The following is an 18,788-nucleotide window of genomic DNA, read 5'->3' as shown; positions in this document are numbered from 1 at the left end:
ACAGCAAGAAAACCCAGTCCATTGCTCTAAGTGTGTGTGTGTCTCTAAAAATTTTAAGAACATAATGTCAATAACAACAGCAACATGAATGTGTTCTAATTCACAATGAAGACCAGGCATTTTTGACAAGTTCACCTGAAAAAGGCTGAGAAAAGTAAAAGGGTTTCACAAAACACCCTACAATCAAAAAATCTGGATTCTGGTGAGTTACTGCAGCATACTGAAATGTATGTCAGAGTGAGAATGCCAGAATTTGAAGAGATGCTGCTGCCACCTTTCTCTATCAGACAAGTGGAGCTCTGCATACAGCAGATTTCACTTACTCAAGACAGACATATGGAGAGAAGAAAAATCAGGGCTGCAAACTTTATCCAGCAGCTGAAAAAAGAGCCAGCACACACTAAAGGACAACAGTGTGTCCTCTCTAAAAAGAAATAAAATTTAAATATGGAGCTAAAGTCTTTAGCATATTAAGTTTTCAAACATTTTTTCAAGTTAATCCCACCTAATATACACTGATCAAATAAGCTTTCCTTAGCACGTATTTTAATCTATTGTTACTGCACATCAGTAACAGAAGTAGCTTAGGTGAATGACACTGCATGTACATTTCTCAAAACAGGCAAGTCAAACTAGATTTGTAAATTAACTTACAAACAAATAAAGAGCAGAAGTGTGTATTTTTCCTACTACAAAAGTTACAGTTATGTATAAATGTTACTTTATTTAGAAAAAAACAAACATCACAGCTTATGACAAACCTGGGTAACACCAACTCGCACTTCCCTATTGACAGATCCTCCTACTTTTAACATCTCTCCACCACTCTTTAGAAAACCAGATCCTCCTCGCAGAAATCCTGTGGCCATGAGCTCCAAGACCTCCTCAAGTGTGGCTCTCTTCACATTCTGTCGCATCACTTTTGCAAAAAGAAAAGTAATCATTTAATCCCAAAGTTCCAACCGATACAAGCAATGATCATGAAATCAGACTTAGAAGTTCAAAACTGTTTTGCAAACAGAAATCTAGCCAACATTTCAGATAACATCTTGTATTTGTGCCTAAAAAATAAGCTACTTTTCCCAGGTGACTTTTGATAGTTTGATCGCTCTTTCTTTGTACAACTACAACACAGATTCTGCACTCTTTTAGCTTACAGTTTATAAAACCAAACAATCCACCAACAAGCTTCTATCTACCAGAACAACAATGTATTGTGCAACACTCATGTAACACAGTAGTGAAGGTGCAGTTTGTCTGCTTGGAAATAGAATCCAGAAGGACTTGTACCTGTTGCTTGTTTCGGTATCAGTGCCGTAGCCATGACCGTGCCCAAAAGCTTTGACACTGCAACTCGCACACCATAGTTTGAGTTTTCCAGAGCTTTAAAGCACAGTGTTGCAACATTCTCTAGTTCAGCTGTCCACATAAACACTGCTTCATTCTGTAATTCCAGCAGACACTGTAGGAAAAACAGACTTGCTGAGCAGCAACGGTGACCATTCTTACCTTTTATCTAAGTATCAGTGTAATTATCATGTCTATTCAGCAAATACTTTAATATGAATATCTTAAGAGTTAATTTACACACACACACACACTCTCCCATTTACCCAATAACTTAGCTGAGTAAACAATCAGAAGACTCATGGAATAGGTTAAAATATAAATAAAAATTGAAAGAGAAAAGCACAACAAAAGAACTATGTTACCAAAACCCTCTCCCACTGAGGCTCACAGCTAACATGTTCCTATCTCATATTTGTTTACAATTGGGGAAGACAGTATTACAGTAACTTTGTTTACAGAAAATAAGTCAAATGTCTGAGTCTTCAGTGTAAACTAGTAAGGACTTACCTTGCCCAAGTAATTACCAAATTTCCTATCATAAACAACAGGTCACAGTTCAACTGCAGGTACTTCACAGTCACAGCACAAGAATTTCTAGGACTGGTGAGAAACACACCCACCTTAGCCACTGCGCATCGTACAGCCATAGATCTATCCGTCAACAGAGATCGGGCATTCTTATAAATATCACGGTGACAAGAAGCTGCTGCTCCTCCAAGTCCATTTAGGACTTTCTGTAAACTCATCAGAATTTCACTGCGGCCCTGAGACTGCACACACACAAAACACATTTATACAAAAATGTGGACACAGTACTTATATCAAGAACCAGGTGCATAATTCTGCATTTTCCTGCTTCCATGCAGGAATATTTTTTGAAACATTGATCATATAGGTCACTGAAGTCATATAAAACCAACACCTAGTCTGGTTTAGATAGCAGTAAGCACTATACACAGCTTTACTAAAACTGCCTCAGTTGTCACATAAATGAAGATTAGCCCAGGCAATCCAATAAATTGACCCTAGACAAGATGCTTGTCCTGCCCCACCATTTATCTGCTGCAGCCTTTGGGCAAAAAGGAAAAACAGTTGATGAGAGGGAACAGGAAGCCCAAGTAGTCAACAGCTTCCTACTATACCTGCACACAGGCTGGTATTTACAGTTGGAGGGCACACACACAAATAATAAAAAAAAAAAAAAATTTTAAAAAAAAATCACACAGGTATGACAACACAGCCAAAGAAAACAGCTGCCAGGACAAGATCCACACAATCAGTACTCCTTCCAACTTGTCATAGATTTTATAAAACAAAAACAAACAAAAAAAAATCCCAGAGCTATTTACATCAAATCAGACCCACTGACAGCCCAGAACACATTCTCTCAGTATTATGACACACTCTTTTCAGGGCACAATGTATCCTGCCGACATGCAGAGTAACACCTTTGTTGAAAAACTTTAGTTATTAATAATTTTTAAACAACTGAAATTTTATTCAGGGTACCCAAGCAGAAATACTAACACTTTACTTAGAAATGCTACATACAACCATTTTGCAATTTTAATTACTGATGCTGCTATGAAGCAACTAATATAATATTCATATGACAAAACTCTAAACTCTCTGCACTAAAAATACATGCACATGTTTAGCTTGATACTAACTATGTAAGTGATTTGCATTTTTCTAGGTAGAAGGCTAAAAATCTACGCATTTTGGCAAACACCTGTGGAGGAAGCAGGTTTCAGTTTAAATGGAATCAAGACCCCGTACATAAAATAATCTGAAACTTACCTCTGCACTCTTCAAAGACTTTAAAAGATTATTCACTGTTTCCGGAAAAGAACTACCCAGCATTCTGCCCATTTTTTCATAAAATGCTCCAACACATGCCACAGCAGCCCTACGAAACAAGACATAAATCAGTGTATCCTTCTTCTGTTATCTAAATGAAGACAAATACTTAAATAGAAATGTTATGTTTTAATCATCATTGATGAATAAAAATATTTATTATCGACTAGTTATACTGGCTGTTTAATACTGTGCATTTAAATCATTTTTTTGTTTACAAAAAAAAAGTAACAGAAAAGTTACTAGCTTCTAAGAACACAAATGTATTTGAACAGGTATTATTACAGGATCTACATACAAAGTGGAAAATTCCAGAGAAGATAAGTGTATGCTGAAATCTCAGCAAGATTAGGGGTTTGTGTTTCAATAAACTGTCTCTTTCCCAAGCACATGCAAGATAACCCTTATCCTTTAATATATCCTGACACATTTTTGTAGATACTGAATGATGGTTTTCTTTTCAAGCCGAAGAACTTAAATTTTCTTGTGTTATGCAATAATTTCTGTATTTTATAGGTGCTGTGAAAATCACTGCATCCATAAACAGTTATATACACATTTTCCTTCTCCTACCATCTGAGATAAGGAATAGTTTAAGGAACGCTGTACTGCAGTTACATGCACAAATTGCTTCAGGACAGTCACAGAAGCAGCTCATGAAAACTTGCACTTTTTCATCACAATGGAACAAAGCTTTTTTTTAAACCTGAAATTCCTGGGTGAATAACTTCTTAGCAAAGCTATTTGTTACAAACTCATTACAGCCCACCCCTTAATGGGCATGTCTCCTACACAATTCTTCTACAGAAACACCAAAAACTGAAGTTTTTTCAAAATCACACAGTAAAAAACTTTCTGTACTACCACTTGAGTGAGCAGTATACGTTTCAGGGCATGTTATACCACAAAACCCTTTCCACTTACACAAGTTCCTCACCAGAGTTGCAACAGCTTCAAATAAAAGGAGGACAGTATCTGCCCAAATTATGACTATTTCAGATTTTATTGTTAAATCCCATTGTTATGATAATGTCTGAAGGCAAGCCCAAATTGGGGTTCACTAGACACTGTGAACATACGAAGCAGTACGTGTGAGAAAGTAGTAAAAAGTTTCAGCAGAAGCTGTTTGTGACATTAACCAAATTCCTACCAGTGAGCCTGCTCCTATAAGTAAAGATGAACTGGATCAGACATACATGCACACACACATCCAAGTATACATACTCTGAGTGACTTGTCCAGTATATCACAGTAGGGGAATATAAACAGGCTACGTTTGATGGGGAAAAAAACCTTGAACGTTTGGTTACAATTCTCTGGGCATAGATCATAGAATCATAGAATGGTTTGGGTTGGAAGGGAACTTAAAAGATCGTCTAGTTCCAACTCCCCTGCCATGGGCAGGGACACCTTCCACTAGAACAGGCTGCTCAAAGCCCCATCCAACCTGGCCTTGAACACTTCCAGGGAGGGGGCACCCACAACCTCTTTGTGCAACCTGTTCCAGTGTCTCACCACCCTCACAGTGAAGAACCTCTCATCTAATCTAAATCTACCCTCTTTCAGTTTAAAGCCATTATTCCCTGTCCTATCACTACACTCCCTCATAAAGAGTCCCTCTCCATCTTTCCTGTAGGCCCCCTTTAAGTACTGTAAGCCTGCCATAAGGTTCTCTGGACCCTTCTCTTCTCCAGGCTAAACAACCTCAACTCTCTCAGCCTGTCCTCATAGGGGAGGTGCTCCAGCCCCCTGATCATCTTCGTGGCCCTCCTCTGGACTCGCTCCAACAGGTCCATGTCTTTCTTACGCTGGGGGCCCCACAGCTGAACACAGTACTCCAAGTGGAGTCTTGCAAGAGCAGAGTAGAGGGGCAGAATCACCTCTCTCAACCTGCTGGCCACGCTTCTTTTCATGCAGCCCAGGACACGATTGGCCTTCTGGACTGTGAGCACACATTGGTGGCTCATTCTCAGTTTTTCATCCACTAATACACCAAAGTCCTTCTCTGCAGGGCTGCTCTCAATCCACTCCTCACCCAGCCTGCATTTGTGCTTGGGATGATAGCTAATGCTCTTGTTTGACAATCTGCAGGTTCCATCTTAAATATGGTACCTGAGCGCAACCAGCAATAATCCCACTGGTGGAATTTCTTCATTGCATTACTTCATCAACTGTTATCCTTTCCATGATATAAGCATGTGAAGAAACATAAGATAATCCCTTGCCTAGAGGAAAGCATCTCACTTTCAGGTAGCCACGTACACGTCTGTTACCTTTTGAGTCTTGCCCTTCACAATCTCAATCTTGCTCTTTTCTCTTGCTATATCAAGCACATGTAAACTGCACATAAGCATACAAAATATAAGTAAACATAATGTGCACTTAGCCAGATTCTTCTGTACTATCTAGGACCACTTTGCTTGAAAATCATTCATCTTTCCCTAATAATATTAAACATACAGTTTTGTGGGCAGGTAGGCTGCAGTATCATCTTTGCTCTTGATGATGTCATTACACTTGTCAAGTGTCTGAAAAACAGTAAATGTGTCGCCAATGCTGTAGAGAGCAGCAAGATTTTTTGCTAGTAGTTTTCGCGTAGGTGGCCCAGGGGAACTGTTGATCAGTCCTGTTAGCTGTTCTACAAGTTTCTTCTGTTTCTCCTTGACATCTGTCTGTTAATGGACCAAAAACAAATAAGAAAAGTCTTTAATCCTGTGTCTTGCCTCCAACACCCAGAAAAACCTACAAGAGATTGAAGTAAATCTTATATCACTCCCACTGGCATGTTATTCAGCAAAATGCTTATCTCACAGAGATTTGGGATACATTCAATAACAGCAGAGACAGATGCTAAATGCTCAGAATTAGCTGGTACCCTATTTAATTTTTACTTTTTAAAAAACACTTACTAAAAATACAGTAATACCTGCCTAGAACATCTTTTAATTCTCTTTACCATCAAGAATCCCTACACTGGGAGGGAAGGTTTTGCCTTCCAAATATTTATGACAATGAAGAACTCAAACCAAGCTATGTGTTATATAACTGAGTCACACTGACTGCCTACAATTAAATACTTAAAAGCTACAAGCTAATACAGAGGCTCTTCAGGCTGAATCTGAAGTCATACTGTTATCACCTGGCCATTACCTCTTAACCTTCTCTGGCATGAAATTAATACAAATATTTTAGAAATAAAGAAAAAACAACCATTAATTTACCTTGTTAGCAGCTACCAGCACTTTATCCAAAAATCTTAACCACTCAAAGATAAAGACTGGTCTCTTTGCTTCTGTGATTTGAGCTAATGCTTCCTCGTTCAGTAACAAACTATGAGCCAGCTCCATACCTGGTTAAATTCTGGTTTTATTGTAAATTCCTGTAGCAACTCTAAAATAAAAATTTAAGTATTAGTATAAAGTATAGTATAATAGTACAAAGCTTTGAAAATCAAATTAATATATGAAGATGAAATCTATAGATTACAGTATCACGGTTCCAACCTGCTTAGACTTGTCAGCTAAGCAGTCCCACATAAAAACTACTCACATATTTACAACTGAGTACATCCGTTAGTATTTCAGGGAACAAAGGTGTTAATTGTAAAAAGAGCACCTACAGGCAACTTCAGGGTGCTAGAAGTCCCTGTTTAAAGAAAAAAAAAAAAAGCCACACAAAAGAGGTAAAGGAGTCATTTCACTGTCTCCTCTTACATAAAATAGAATAAGGATTGTCCCTAATCAAGACCCTTGACCACACTCCCAAAGCTGGGTCACAAATGCAGCCACATTCTCAACACCTTGAACAGACAAGGTGGAAGGAGATGACCCTATCACAAGTAGGAATTTCCACCCATTACATATTTGAAAGAGGCAGGAACAGTGACAGCATTTGGCATCACTGACGTAAGACTTCCCAGATCCCACTAGCCTTGCTTGAAGCACTGGACAAATAAGCCCTCTGAAACCCAGCAAGCCGTATGTGTGACAGCCTGGAATACAAGCAGCAACAAAATGACTGCAAGTCTCCCCAAGAGGCAAAACGCTACACACCAAACACTGGAGATCCTGCTCAAACAGCGAATGGGGGGTAGCAACAAAGCACTACCAAAAGCACACTATCAGTGTGAGCAAACACTCTACAGAAAACTTAACCTTAGCAAACCACATTTAAACAAAGTGTAGCTGCTTAATGCAGAACAGATAGAAAAAACAAAACTTATCTAAAAATCACAAAATTAAGTCAACCATCTTCAGCAAAAAGAAACCCAAAAAGCAAAAAAACCCAACCCAAAACCTGAATGCAGTGATGCTGAAACTAGGATCTCAGGCGGGAAAAGAAAAAGTAAAGCAACTAAGGAGTATTATGTAAGACATCATCTTTTGACAGCTGCACAGTTCCACTCATGCTCTCAAGTGCTCACAGCTGCTTCCTCATTCATGGACAAATCCAACCAATTCTTGAAGTCAAATGAAGTGATTTAAATTAAAGAATTTAAATTTTTTTAATAGTTCCCAGATTAGACAGTAGTAAAGGGTGACATATTAGTACTACAACTGTATTACGGTTCTAAATTCACCTTAATGATTTGGTGCTGATGAAACTGAAGCATCACAATGTCTGTAATACTAAGCTTGTTCCTTGCTCTTTGGTACTTTGCATTAAAGTATTTTTCACTGTATATGTCTCCAGTGACAGAGCAGCAAAGGTGGAAGAACTACATATGGAAGCACATACAGCTCTCCGCTGACACCTCCAAAGACATCTTCTGGCACTTTTTTTTTTTTAAAGTTATAAATAATTGAGGAGGTACTGCCTGTCACTAATGCACAGACGTATCACCTCAAAACACCTTTACATGAGAGCAGAGAGAAATGCAATGAATGACAGCACTATGATTCTTTGGATATCATCCCAAAGGCCTACACTGCTTGTCACACCCCCACAGCACAGGAGTACCATATGACAGCACGGCTGATTACTCCTTTTCCTCCTCAGATAAAAGTTTTAATTTTCCCCTGGCCTTTAGAGCCATGAACCCCCTTATACACCTTCCACACACTCCCTTACCTCTTCATCTAAATTTAGGAAACACAATCTCTGAGCAACCAGATCTGCACATATGTTCAGCTGTGCTGCTGAAGCACAAGGGATTGGATCCAATTACAGGAATATTCAGATAACTGAAGACTCAGTCTAACATAGAGCTGTGCAGGCAGGCAATCCAAAGCTCACCTACATCGGCCAAAGGTTTGCTCCAAAATTCAGTGAAAAATGCCTACCAAGTTCTACTGATTCTGGTGAGGGCTGGGTCTTACTGTGCAAGTTACAAGTAATAAATACTCTGCTATCTCCCACAGGATGCAGAGCAAAAGCCTACCAAAGTCAACTAGCATCCAGTATGTTATGTTGAAGCATTATAGAGATTATAAAACGTTCAGATGTACTGGAGTTCCTTTCTATTCTCCAGCTATTTTTCTGTATCTAAATCAACTATTTAGATCTTCATTACGCACGCACTTTGCTGGGCTGAGAAAGCTGAAAAAAGGGCAAGTTTAGGAGAAGTAACATCCTCCTGAAGAACCACATCAGGTGAAAAGGCTTTTGTGCCTGGGTCCTTCTACCTGTACCGGTGACTTTAACAAGCTGTAGCACCTCTCCCAGTGCATCTTGCCTGATTCAAAATCCCCTCAGGAAGTCATCCCCCAAGACCGCATTACAGCGCTAGCTATACCCCAATTCCTCAGTAAAGGAAGAACGCTAAGGAACAGCCAGAGGCGTGCTGCCTCCCGTACACAGATACCCCCCCCACCACCCCCCACCCCCACCCCCACCTATACGCGTACCCCGCACGCACACGCCGCCGCCTCTCCGCTCGGGGCAGCCGGAGGCAGCGGCACCGACCCGAGCCGCGCCGCGGAGGGGAAGCGCGGACCCACCGGCCCGCTCGACCGCAGCCCCACGGGCCGGGCCGGGCCGGGCCGAGCCGAGCCGAGGCGACACCGCCCTCCGCCGTTAACGGTCACGACGCGCGCGTTACGCTCCCACTGTGCGGCGGCCGCGTCCTGCCAGCTCCGGGATGCGCGAGGCGTTACAAGGCGGCCGCGGCCCCCGGGAGGCGGGGAAGGACGACACGCTCACGGACACGCGCGGTCACGCGCCGCCGCACGCGCCCCCTCACTCGCCGCGTCCGCGCCGCCCCGGCCCGCGCAGCGAGGCGCCCCCCGCCCCCGCCGCTGGGCCATCACCGGCGGGCTTGGCTGCTTCAACCCCCCCCCCCCCACCGTGCCCTGGTCCGGCTGGCAGGAAGAGAAGGAACCCGCGGGGAGGACAGGACCGGCTTCGCCCCCAGGCCCGGCCGCCGGCCCCGACGCACCTCAGCAGCGCACCTGCGTCCGCGCAGCAGGAAGCGGGAGGCGCGCAGGCGCCGGCGGGCGGGGGCGGCCGCGCGCAGGCGCCACTGAGCTGAGCGGGCCGGGCCGCGCCGAACGGAGCCGGGTGAGCGTGCGGGTTCCCTCAGCTGCGCTCTCCCCCCCCCGCCCCCCCCCTCTCCCCCGCCTCGCTCGGCGGCGGCCTTGCGGGAGCCTTGGCAGCGGACGAAGGCTGCCGGGGGTTGAGAGGCGTCGCGGCCGCCGGTGGTCGGCGGTAGCGGAGCCCGGAAAGACGCGCTGTGTGGTCGTGAAGGCTGGCGCGGGTGGCCCGGGCGAGGGAGGGGGCGGCCCCGTCCGCCGCCGGAACCCGCCGGATTCACGGGTTTTCGTCCTTTAGCCGCCGGCCGCGTACCGAACGCGGCAGGCCTGAGCGGCAAGTGTTTCTGCGTTTGAAAGCCGGTTCTGCGTTTCGGGTAACCTGTAGAGAAATAAAACGCGTGATAAAGCGTGTTGGCTGTGTTTATAGGAGAGGGGTCGGAACAGGGCATGCGTGCTAAACATGGAGGAAGATGAAGAGGAAGACTACATGTCTGATTTATTTATTAAGTAAGTAGGTGGCTCTTTTTTTTTTTTTTTTTTTTGCCTCTTAAGTCGTTGTAAACTGGAATAAAAAGAGTTCTAATATTTGCTGGAATTACTAACTCTTAGACAGGATGTAAGGCCAGGCTTGCCCATGATGAGGCGGATGAAGGAAACTATTCAGAAGGAAAAAAAGCAAAAAGAAGCCAATGAGAAGAACAGACAAAAGAGTATAAAAGAAGAAGAAAAAGAGAGACGCGACTTGGTATTGAAAAGTGCATTGAGCACTGAGAACAAAGGCTTTGCTTTGCTCCAGAAGATGGGCTACAAGAGTGGCCAGGCCCTTGGCAAAAGTGGTAAGCTTGTCGCTGTCTGGAAGTGTGTGCCTGTATTCATAGATGGTAGAATTATTTAGGTTGGAATAGATCTTTAAGATTATCAATTCCAGCCATCAACTAAACCGTGTCCCTAAGCACTGTATCTACAAGTCTTTTAAATACATTCAGTGTACCTTTACATTTTACAGACTATACCTGCCACTTCATTTGTAGACGGGGTCAGTAAATGCCTCTCTGAGAGCCCTAGTGTAACTGAACTGTGAATGTGTTTTGGCAGAACAAAAGATGAGAGCAAATCTCTAAAACTGAAATAAAAATGGTGCGGACTATTGAGAGATGCAAGGGAAGCAGCAGTACTAGTACTTTCTGCTCAGTAAATGCACCTCCATATGTGCATGCCTACAGGAATTGCATTACGGATCTTTTGATGGTCTTGCAAAGCTAATAGTGTTCCAAAAAAAGGCAACCCCTCTCTTTGAATTTATAGTTGGATTCTGAAGAACAAATGGTGCACACTGGCCTACCCTTATGAAGCCTTAATAGATGAAGTAAAATCTGTAAAACAAGGTATTGATAATTGCTGTGCCAGTTCAGCATGTCTCTAGCACACAATTAGCAAATGAACTGGCCCAGACAGATTCTTTTTATTCTTCATCTTTGTCGAGCTGTGAGATTCTAGATTGAAAAATGCTACAGAAGGCTGTAACAAAGCAGTCTTCATCACGAGTATGTTACCCCTGTCAAGTCAACACCATTTTCGTTCAGTTGGGTAGTGTCCTAAAAAAGTATATAGCAATCCAGCAGACAAGCCAAAAAAGAGAGGGAGTTCCAGTTCAGCTGGGTCATTTGTACTGCACTAAATGTACGTTGATGTGGGATTTTTCAACTTCCAAGGAACAAAATCACAAGAAAATGTACATATTTAATGGCAAAAAGCAGCTTGCTTACTTGAATATACTGCACAAATCATAGTTTTAGAAAGACCTGATTTCTTAAATTGACCTATTTTTTCCCTTACAGGAGAGGGTATTGTTGAACCTATTCCTCTGAACATAAAAACAGGTTTGTGATATTTCCTAATTTACTTAGTTGCATACCAAGCTTCTCAACTGCTTACATTCATCTTTTGAACTTACATAGGCAGAAGTGGGCTTGGTCATGAGGAACTAAAAAAGCGAAAAGCTGAAGAAAAACTGGAAAACTATAGACAAAAACTCTGTATGAAAAAACAAGCAAATGAACAAGCTGCAGATCAGTTCAGGTAAAATGATGTAACTGATGACATGTAAAATGACATTCCAAGCAATGTCTAAGCAATGATTCTTTTTATGTTTTAAGTTTGGTTATTCTTTTAATGTGTTACTGTTTCTGAATGTTTTGACTGAGAGGTAAGAGTTGAAATACAGAGTAATTGTTTCTCAGTTCTAAAGCAAAAGCAGATGAACACTGTAATGATAAAAGCATGTGCTGTATCATTTATTTTTGTAAATGTTAATAATGCAAACAATATACATGCTAACTTTTCTTAAGTAATTTGCCGCTTTCTAAATCAGAACCATGTCATCTTTAGTGTAAAATCTACAGATAATCCTGGGCAATGGTGCTACAGTGGTTTTAAAAATCAGGGTAAACTTGTTTAGGCATTATTGTTTTTATTTTCTCCTGATTTACTTGTTATATGCGGAGGAGGAAAGCCTAGGAAAGGCTGTATCTTTTGCAGATGTTTAGTTAACCACTGTTTTCATGTCTTATGAAATCCTGATGAAGAAACAGCGTTCAGTGTAGTGTGATCAAAAAAGCACTGTCTCGAAGGTATAATTTCCAAGAAGTATATCTGTGCTCCCACAGAAACATGTCAGGACTTCTTAACTTCAGTGTTGTCCTGGGCTGAGAGAATCTTATATTTTCTATTTTAGAAAAGCTGTACACTATAATGCATCTCACTGTTTGTCTACCTGCTTGTTTTATCCATCGACTTTTTCTTAACAGAATAAGATTCAAAAACAAACAAGAAGAACGCAAGATGGAAGGGGACCTCAGAAAAAGCCAGAGGGCCTGCCAGCAATTAGATATGCAAAAAGTGAGACCTGTATTTTGGGGGGTTGGAAGGAAGGCCACAAACAAAGTAATGATTCAATTCTTGGAAGTTCTCTAAAATTGTGGGGATTACTAGCCTTGATGTTTGGCAACACTTAAGTCCTCTTAAAATGATTCAAGATATATGCTTGCACTGTTAAAGTATTTGAAGGTATACACCAATCTCATGGTAACTTATGTGAGGCCCTGTGTTAATTTGAGTCATCAGAGCTTACCTGGTTTTGCTCCTGCATTCTTGTGGTTGCTTTTTAGCTGTTTGCATATCTTTCAGTAGACAGTGTCAGGTTGTTCTAAATGATGGTGCTTTTTGCCTCAAGTGAGGGAGCAACATCATCACAGAATGGCTGACATTGGAAGGGACTCTGAAGGTCATCTTGTCCAACCTTCCTGCTCAAGCAGGGGTACCTAAAGCAGGTTGTCCAGGACCATGTCCAGACAGCTCTTGAGTATCCCCAAGGATGGGGATCATCATTGACGGAATCAACAGGTTCACCAAAGAAGCGTTTAAACAAAAAACCAAACCCCAAACAAAGTATCTTCCACCTGCAAGGAGTAACATGGGTAATAGCAGTCAACTACTATAGATTTTTGCCACTTGAAAACTTCAGGTATTTTTATTTTCTCTATTAACCTGTTAGACAATAATACCACCCCGCAAGTTCTGCTGAAATTGTTTGATGCTCCTTAATCTGCTTCAAAGTTGGCTGAATTAGTTTAGATCATCTTTGTTGACTCTTCTTCCTTTAACTTTACCTGAGGTGGATTAGGAATCACTGTGTGATCTCTTGGTAAAATAACTTGGGGCAGCATGTCTTCAACTGATAAAAAGGGTATCTCTTCATAGCCTTGGTGTGAGATTATGTTGCTGTGTAGCCTTAAACATACTGAATATAGATGGAATAGAACTTAATGTCAGCATGCATTTACTTGTTTCAAAAAAAGTGAATAATCTTTCTTGGGGACCACTGAACTAAGTTTCCCACTACAGCTTTAGTTATTCTTGGTTACACTACACAGGAAAGTTTTAAAACCTAACATCTCACCTATTAGATATTGTTTCTATCCAGCATCTTACAAGAAAACCTACAAAGACAGATAATTTTCATTTAATCCTTCATTATTTAAGGATATTGATGTTCCTAAGGAGACTTGGTTTTGGCTAGAACCTGAAGAGGAAGACAAGAAGGATGAGGAAGACGAGGAAGATGAATGCACAAGCTCAGACAGAAGTGTAAGCTCTAACTAAATTAATGGCTTGATTCAGAATTAAATTTAATATTCCTTTTAAAAGTATGTATGTATACATACACACATGTATAAAGGATATATGTATACATGTCATTTTCCAAGCTGTAGTGAATGACCTCTTTGCAATCTTAAAGCAGTGATTTTTATAGCAGTTACACCATAAAATATAAAACATTAAACCACTGATTATTGCTTATCTGTTTTGAAGCTGATCTTTGGAAAATGTAGCCTAGAAATTAAATTCTAAACATTTTTGTGTCTTAGCCAAGATATGCAAGATCACATGTTTGATCAAAGTTATTTGCTTTTGAGTTTTAATTTGGGATGCCTCATCTCATGTCTGAGGCTGAATTTTAGAATCACTAAGTAATTTCTGAAAATGCTTCACAGATTATCTCAAGATGGACACTGAAAATTCACGTTTTTTGAGAACTAGATTCCACGGCTGTTGTTAGCCTCATGTGTTTGATTTGCAGAGATTAGGTGTGAAAAATTCCACTAAAACTATCATATACTTCAATTAAGGTAGCTAGGTAATATTTTTAGCTCTCTCTTCAGTGCAGGTTGCTTAGCTGGAAAGAAGGATGAGCAAACAACAGCCATTAACTTGCCAGAGATCATGAATTCCTGTGCCCTATGCTACAAATTTGGGAAACTTCGTGCCTTGCTGAGCTACAGTATTGTGTAGTATTTTCATAGCAAAAGGTTAAACAATCTATTTTAGCAAAGCTAGTAGCTCAAACTGTTTTATGTCACATGAGCCCCAGATCATTGCATACCTGTACATATCTCTAGGTATCAGAAAAGCTACACATCCTGACTGCCTATTTGAGAGAAGAACACTTCTACTGCATTTGGTGTGGAACAACCTATGAAGGTGAGAGTAAACCTGTCTTGTGTTTTACTTGCTTATGCAGCTAGGCTCAAACAGTACAATACATCCTTTATGTTTCTCTTACTGCAGTCTTTTAGATCTACATAGCAAGTTTTCCTTCCAGGCTGCTGTTTTTGCACAAAACTTTGCACATTTTGATTATAAGCCAATTTTTAGATGTTTACATGTACAAAAAAAACCCCAACAACCAACCATACTGGAATTTATTTGAAATGGTATTCGTATTAATTTTGTTTTGAGAAAACAAAATTCAGATATTAAAACTAGTACCATAAAAAGCTGCGAAAGGTTGGAGGTGTTTCTGAAACAGTTAGAACACTATCCAGTTTCACTGCACCAAAGAGGGTAGAATTGGTGTTCACTGTTTTAAAGCAAAGTTTGGAATTAATAACTTGCAAACCTTCTTGAATTCTATTTAATCTCCTTTACATGGATTCTTCAAATAATTCTAGCAACTTTTTTTTCCCCTCCTTTGACCTGGAATTACTCACTTTTTCTCTGCTTATGCTGTAGACTCTGAAGATTTATCTTCGAACTGCCCTGGAGACAGTGCTGCAGATCATGACTAGAGCCTTTCTAAAGGAAGGAGTCGTAGATAAGTATGTGTAGTTCATAGTATCTTTTAGAAGGTTTGGAGCTGTGCCATACTGAAGAATTCATACCAAAGTATGCAGAAGAATAGTTATGTTGACAGGTTAAATTCACATTTCAAAGCATCTTATGGATCTTCTGCTTGATGCACGATTTAATAGGAATTAAAACTTTGCATTTATCATTGAACTACCATAATTGAGAGGCAGGTTAAGCCTTCCACAGTCTTTGGTTATGCCCTGCCCAACTGAACAAGAGCAGCTGATAATAAAATTCGAGTTTGAGTAAGGGAATAAATATTGGCTAGTTACCCTGTTGTATAATGTGTTGTGGTTTCAGCCCAGCCGGTAACAAAGGACCACGCAGCCACTCCTCACTCCTCCCACCCCCCTGCAGTGGGATAGGGAGGAGAGAGAAGAAAAAAAAACTGGAACCTCGAGGGCTGAGATAAAGGCAGTTTACTGGGACAACACAAAAAAAAGTTTACAACAACAACAGTACTAATGAAAGAGTATACAAAAAGAGTGATGCACAGTGCAACTGCTCAGCACCTGGAACCTGACACTCTGCCACTTGCCCCACTGAAAGTCGAGAGAACTCCTCCCAGCCCGCTTCCCATTTATATACTGAGCATGATGGCACATGGTATGGAATAGCTCCTTGGCTAGTTCAGGTCAGCTGCCCCACCTATGTCCCCCACCTCCCAGGTTCCTGTAAAAATTAACTCTATCCCAGCTGAACCCAGGACAGGTGTTAAATGCTTTTTTTTTCATGTTTACAGAGATGACTAAACATCAGACTTTTTTCCTTACTATCTGAGGCTTGTTGGGTAAAAAAAGCTTGTGAACCATTACAGTGATGTTATTAGAACCAATATTCTGTTGCATGTAAAGGTGCATATTTTGCATAACTAAGTAGAACCAGATTATGTTGGTGGTGGGTTTTTTAATATTAAAAATATATTTTAATAGACCTATTTTTAGGGAACAACAGTTGCTACTGTAAAAAGTCACTAATAGAAAGGTGCTGCTCAAGTATACAAATACTATGAAAAAAAGTATCAAAACCTACTGGGACAAGCTCAATATTACTTAAGAGTAAGAAGATAATGGTATTATGGGTGCTCTGTCCAAGAACTGTAAAGAATATTCAGCCAAAGTTTGTCACATACGAATTTTCATAAGAGTAGTTTTATGGGTGAAAGGGAGGAGGAAGTAGAACTAATGGTATTTTGTCAGGGTATCATTTCTCTGAGATCTTGACCACTGCAAAGAAATAAGTCCAGAATAGTGAAATGTTCTGTGTATCCCAGAAAGCTTAGGAAAGCTAAAGCCCCAGTAGAATTAAATCTGGCCAGTGACAGCAAGAGCAACAAGAAAAGCTCCTATAGGTATGTAGGTGATAAAGGGAAGACTAGGGAAAATGAGGGCCCTCTCCAGAAGGAAACAGCAGACCTGGTTACGGTTACCCAGGACATGGAGATGGCTAATGTACTCAATTACTTTTTTGCCTCAGTCTTCACCAGCAAGTGCTCCAACCACACTGCCCAAGTCGCAGAAGGCAAAGGCAGGGACTGGGAGAATGAATAACTACCCACCGTAGGAGGAGGTCAGGTTTGAAACCATCTAAGGAACCTGAAGGTCCATGAGTCCTCAGTACCTGATGGATGCATCCATAGGTCCTGAGGGAACTGGCGAATGAAGTGGCTAAGCCACTATTCATCATATTTGAGAAGTTGTGGCAATCTGGGCAAGTTCCCACTGGCGAGAAAAGGGGAAATATAACCCTCATTTTTAAAAAGGGAAAAAAGGAAGACCCCAGGGAACTACAGGCCCAGCAAGATCGTGGAGTGGATCCTCCTGGAAACTATGCTAGGGCACATGAAAAATAAGGAGGTGATTGGTGACAGCCAGCATGGCTTCACTAAGGGCAAATCATGCCTGACAAATTTGGTGGCCTTCTGTGACGGGGTTACAGAACTGGTGGAGAAGGGAAGAGCAACAGACACCACCTGCCTGGACTCGTGCAAAGCATTTAACGCTGTCCCACATAACATCCTTGTCTTTCAGTTGGAGAGACATGGATTTGACAGATAGACCACTCAGTGGATAAGGAATTGGCCGGATGGTCACGCTCGAAGAGTTGCAGTCAATGGCTCGATGTCTGAGTGGAGACCAGTGATGAGTGAGTTCTTCAGGGGTGGGTATTCGGACTGGTGCTGTTTAACATTCGTTGGCAACATGGACAGTGGGATTGAGTGCACCCTCAGCAAGTTTGCCAATGACACCAACTTGTGTGGTGCAGTCAACATGCTGGAGGGAAGGGATGCCATCCAGAGGGACCTTGACAGGCTTGAGAGGTGGGCCTGTGTGAACCTCATGAAGTTCAACAAGGCCAAGTGCAAGGTCCTGCACACGAGTCGGGACAATCCCAAGCAGAAATACAGGCTGAGCGATGAGTAGATTGAGAGCAGCCTTGCAGAGATGGACTTGGGGCTGCTGGTTGACAAGAAGCTCAGCATGGCCCAGCAATGTGCAACCGTATCCTGGACGGGATCAAAAGAAGCATGGCCAGCAAATCGAGGGAGGTGATTCTGCCCCCTCTACTCTGCTCTGGTGAGACCCTACCTGCAGTACTGCATTCAGCTCTGGGGCCCCCACCATAAGAAGGACATGGACCTGTTGGAGCAGGTCCAAAGGAGGGCCACAAAGATGATCAGAGGGCTGGAGCACCTCTCCTGTGAAGACAGGCTGAGAGAGTTGGTGTTGTTCAGCCTGGAGAAGAGAAGGATCCAGAGAGACCTTATGGCAGCCTTCCAGTACCTAAAGGGGGCCTACAAGAAAGCGGGAGAGGGACTTTTTACAAGGGCATGTAGTGATAGGACATGGCGTAATGGTTTTAAACTGAAGAGGGTTTAGATTAGATGTAAGGAAGAGGTTCTCCACTATGAGGGTGGTAAGGCACTGGAACAGGTTGCCCAGAGAAGTTGTGGATGCACCCCATCCCTGGCAGTGTTCAAGGCCAGGTTGGACGGGGCTTTAAGCAACTTGGTCTAGTGGAAGGTGTCCCTGCCCATGGCACGGGGTTGGAACTAGACAATCTTTTAAGTTCCCTTCCAACCCAAACCATTCTATGATTCTATAATTCTATGGATGCAGCACATGTAAGAGCATGTATACAGGGATTTGCCATAGGCCACTTAGCACCACATCAACTTAATCTAGGAGACAAAGACTAGGTTCCTGTACTTATTGTACAATACAGTTCAGTTCATCCACAACCTGTGTTTCCAGGTAAAAATCACAAGTGGTTGCTTGCAGAAGTATGCTGTCCTGGTGTGCAGCTGATGGGCATGAATGGTGATGCGACCCTTTTGGCTGACAAGCTCCTCAGTGGCAGGAAGGCGAAACATGAAGGAAAAGACATATCCTAAGTCTTGTTGTTGCTTCTGACGTTTAC

At 41.9% G+C, this 18,788-nt stretch overlaps 2 protein-coding genes across 8 annotated transcripts in view; one reads left to right on the top strand and one right to left on the bottom strand.

Annotated features, from left to right (window-relative positions):
• Positions 1–9,194, bottom strand: part of HEATR5B (HEAT repeat containing 5B) — a 62,654-nt gene extending 53,460 nt beyond the window's left edge. The window contains exons 1-7 of one of the 3 annotated variants that reach the window (XM_049830754.1): positions 9,057–9,194; positions 6,432–6,600; positions 5,671–5,882; positions 3,151–3,259; positions 1,971–2,120; positions 1,291–1,462; positions 762–919 (exon numbers count right to left, since the gene is read on the bottom strand). In XM_049830754.1, coding sequence (XP_049686711.1) covers positions 762–919; positions 1,291–1,462; positions 1,971–2,120; positions 3,151–3,259; positions 5,671–5,882; positions 6,432–6,557 — 927 coding nt within the window. In that variant the 5' untranslated portion in view covers positions 6,558–6,600; positions 9,057–9,194. Of the gene's footprint in view, positions 1–761; positions 920–1,290; positions 1,463–1,970; positions 2,121–3,150; positions 3,260–5,670; positions 5,883–6,431; positions 6,734–6,759; positions 9,013–9,056 lie in introns of those variants that run through there. The other 2 variants (XM_049830753.1, XM_049830755.1) reach the window with 2 other exon arrangements.
• A 441-nt stretch (positions 9,195–9,635) lies between these two features.
• GPATCH11 (G-patch domain containing 11) lies at positions 9,636–18,743 on the top strand. Of its 5 annotated transcripts, none has more exons than XM_049831435.1 (10): positions 9,636–9,708; positions 10,108–10,187; positions 10,290–10,516; positions 11,519–11,560; positions 11,639–11,759; positions 12,488–12,578; positions 13,722–13,826; positions 14,639–14,720; positions 15,252–15,337; positions 18,623–18,743. In XM_049831435.1, the coding sequence occupies exons 2-9, from the start codon at positions 10,141–10,143 to the stop codon at positions 15,305–15,307; spliced, it is 771 nt and encodes a 256-aa protein (XP_049687392.1). In that variant the 5' UTR covers positions 9,636–9,708; positions 10,108–10,140; the 3' UTR covers positions 15,308–15,337; positions 18,623–18,743. The 5 variants fall into 5 exon arrangements, with proteins under 5 accessions (XP_049687392.1, XP_049687395.1, XP_049687394.1 ...); XM_049831437.1 differs by lacking the exon at positions 9,636–9,708 and adding an exon at positions 9,763–10,014; XM_049831434.1 differs by lacking the exons at positions 9,636–9,708; positions 18,623–18,743 and adding an exon at positions 17,399–17,476 and having other exon boundaries at positions 9,763–10,187.
• Positions 18,744–18,788: the final 45 nt, after the last annotated feature.

Source organism: Accipiter gentilis, chromosome 28, assembly GCF_929443795.1.
Source record: "Accipiter gentilis chromosome 28, bAccGen1.1, whole genome shotgun sequence".
Classification (NCBI taxonomy): Eukaryota; Metazoa; Chordata; class Aves; order Accipitriformes; family Accipitridae; genus Astur; species Astur gentilis.
Note: the sequence above shows the minus strand (reverse complement) of the source record. Positions and strands in the feature narration are given on the sequence as shown.

Excerpts from the sequence above, each read along its gene's own strand:
- GPATCH11 (XM_049831435.1), top strand. The coding sequence starts at position 10,141 with ATGGAGGAAGATGAAGAGGAAGACTACATGTCTGATTTATTTATTAA. Across the intron at positions 10,188-10,289 it reads ATGTCTGATTTATTTATTAA|ACAGGATGTAAGGCCAGGCT; the intron begins GTAAGTAGGTGG and ends ACTAACTCTTAG. Across the intron at positions 13,827-14,638 it reads GCACAAGCTCAGACAGAAGT|GTATCAGAAAAGCTACACAT; the intron begins GTAAGCTCTAAC and ends ACATATCTCTAG.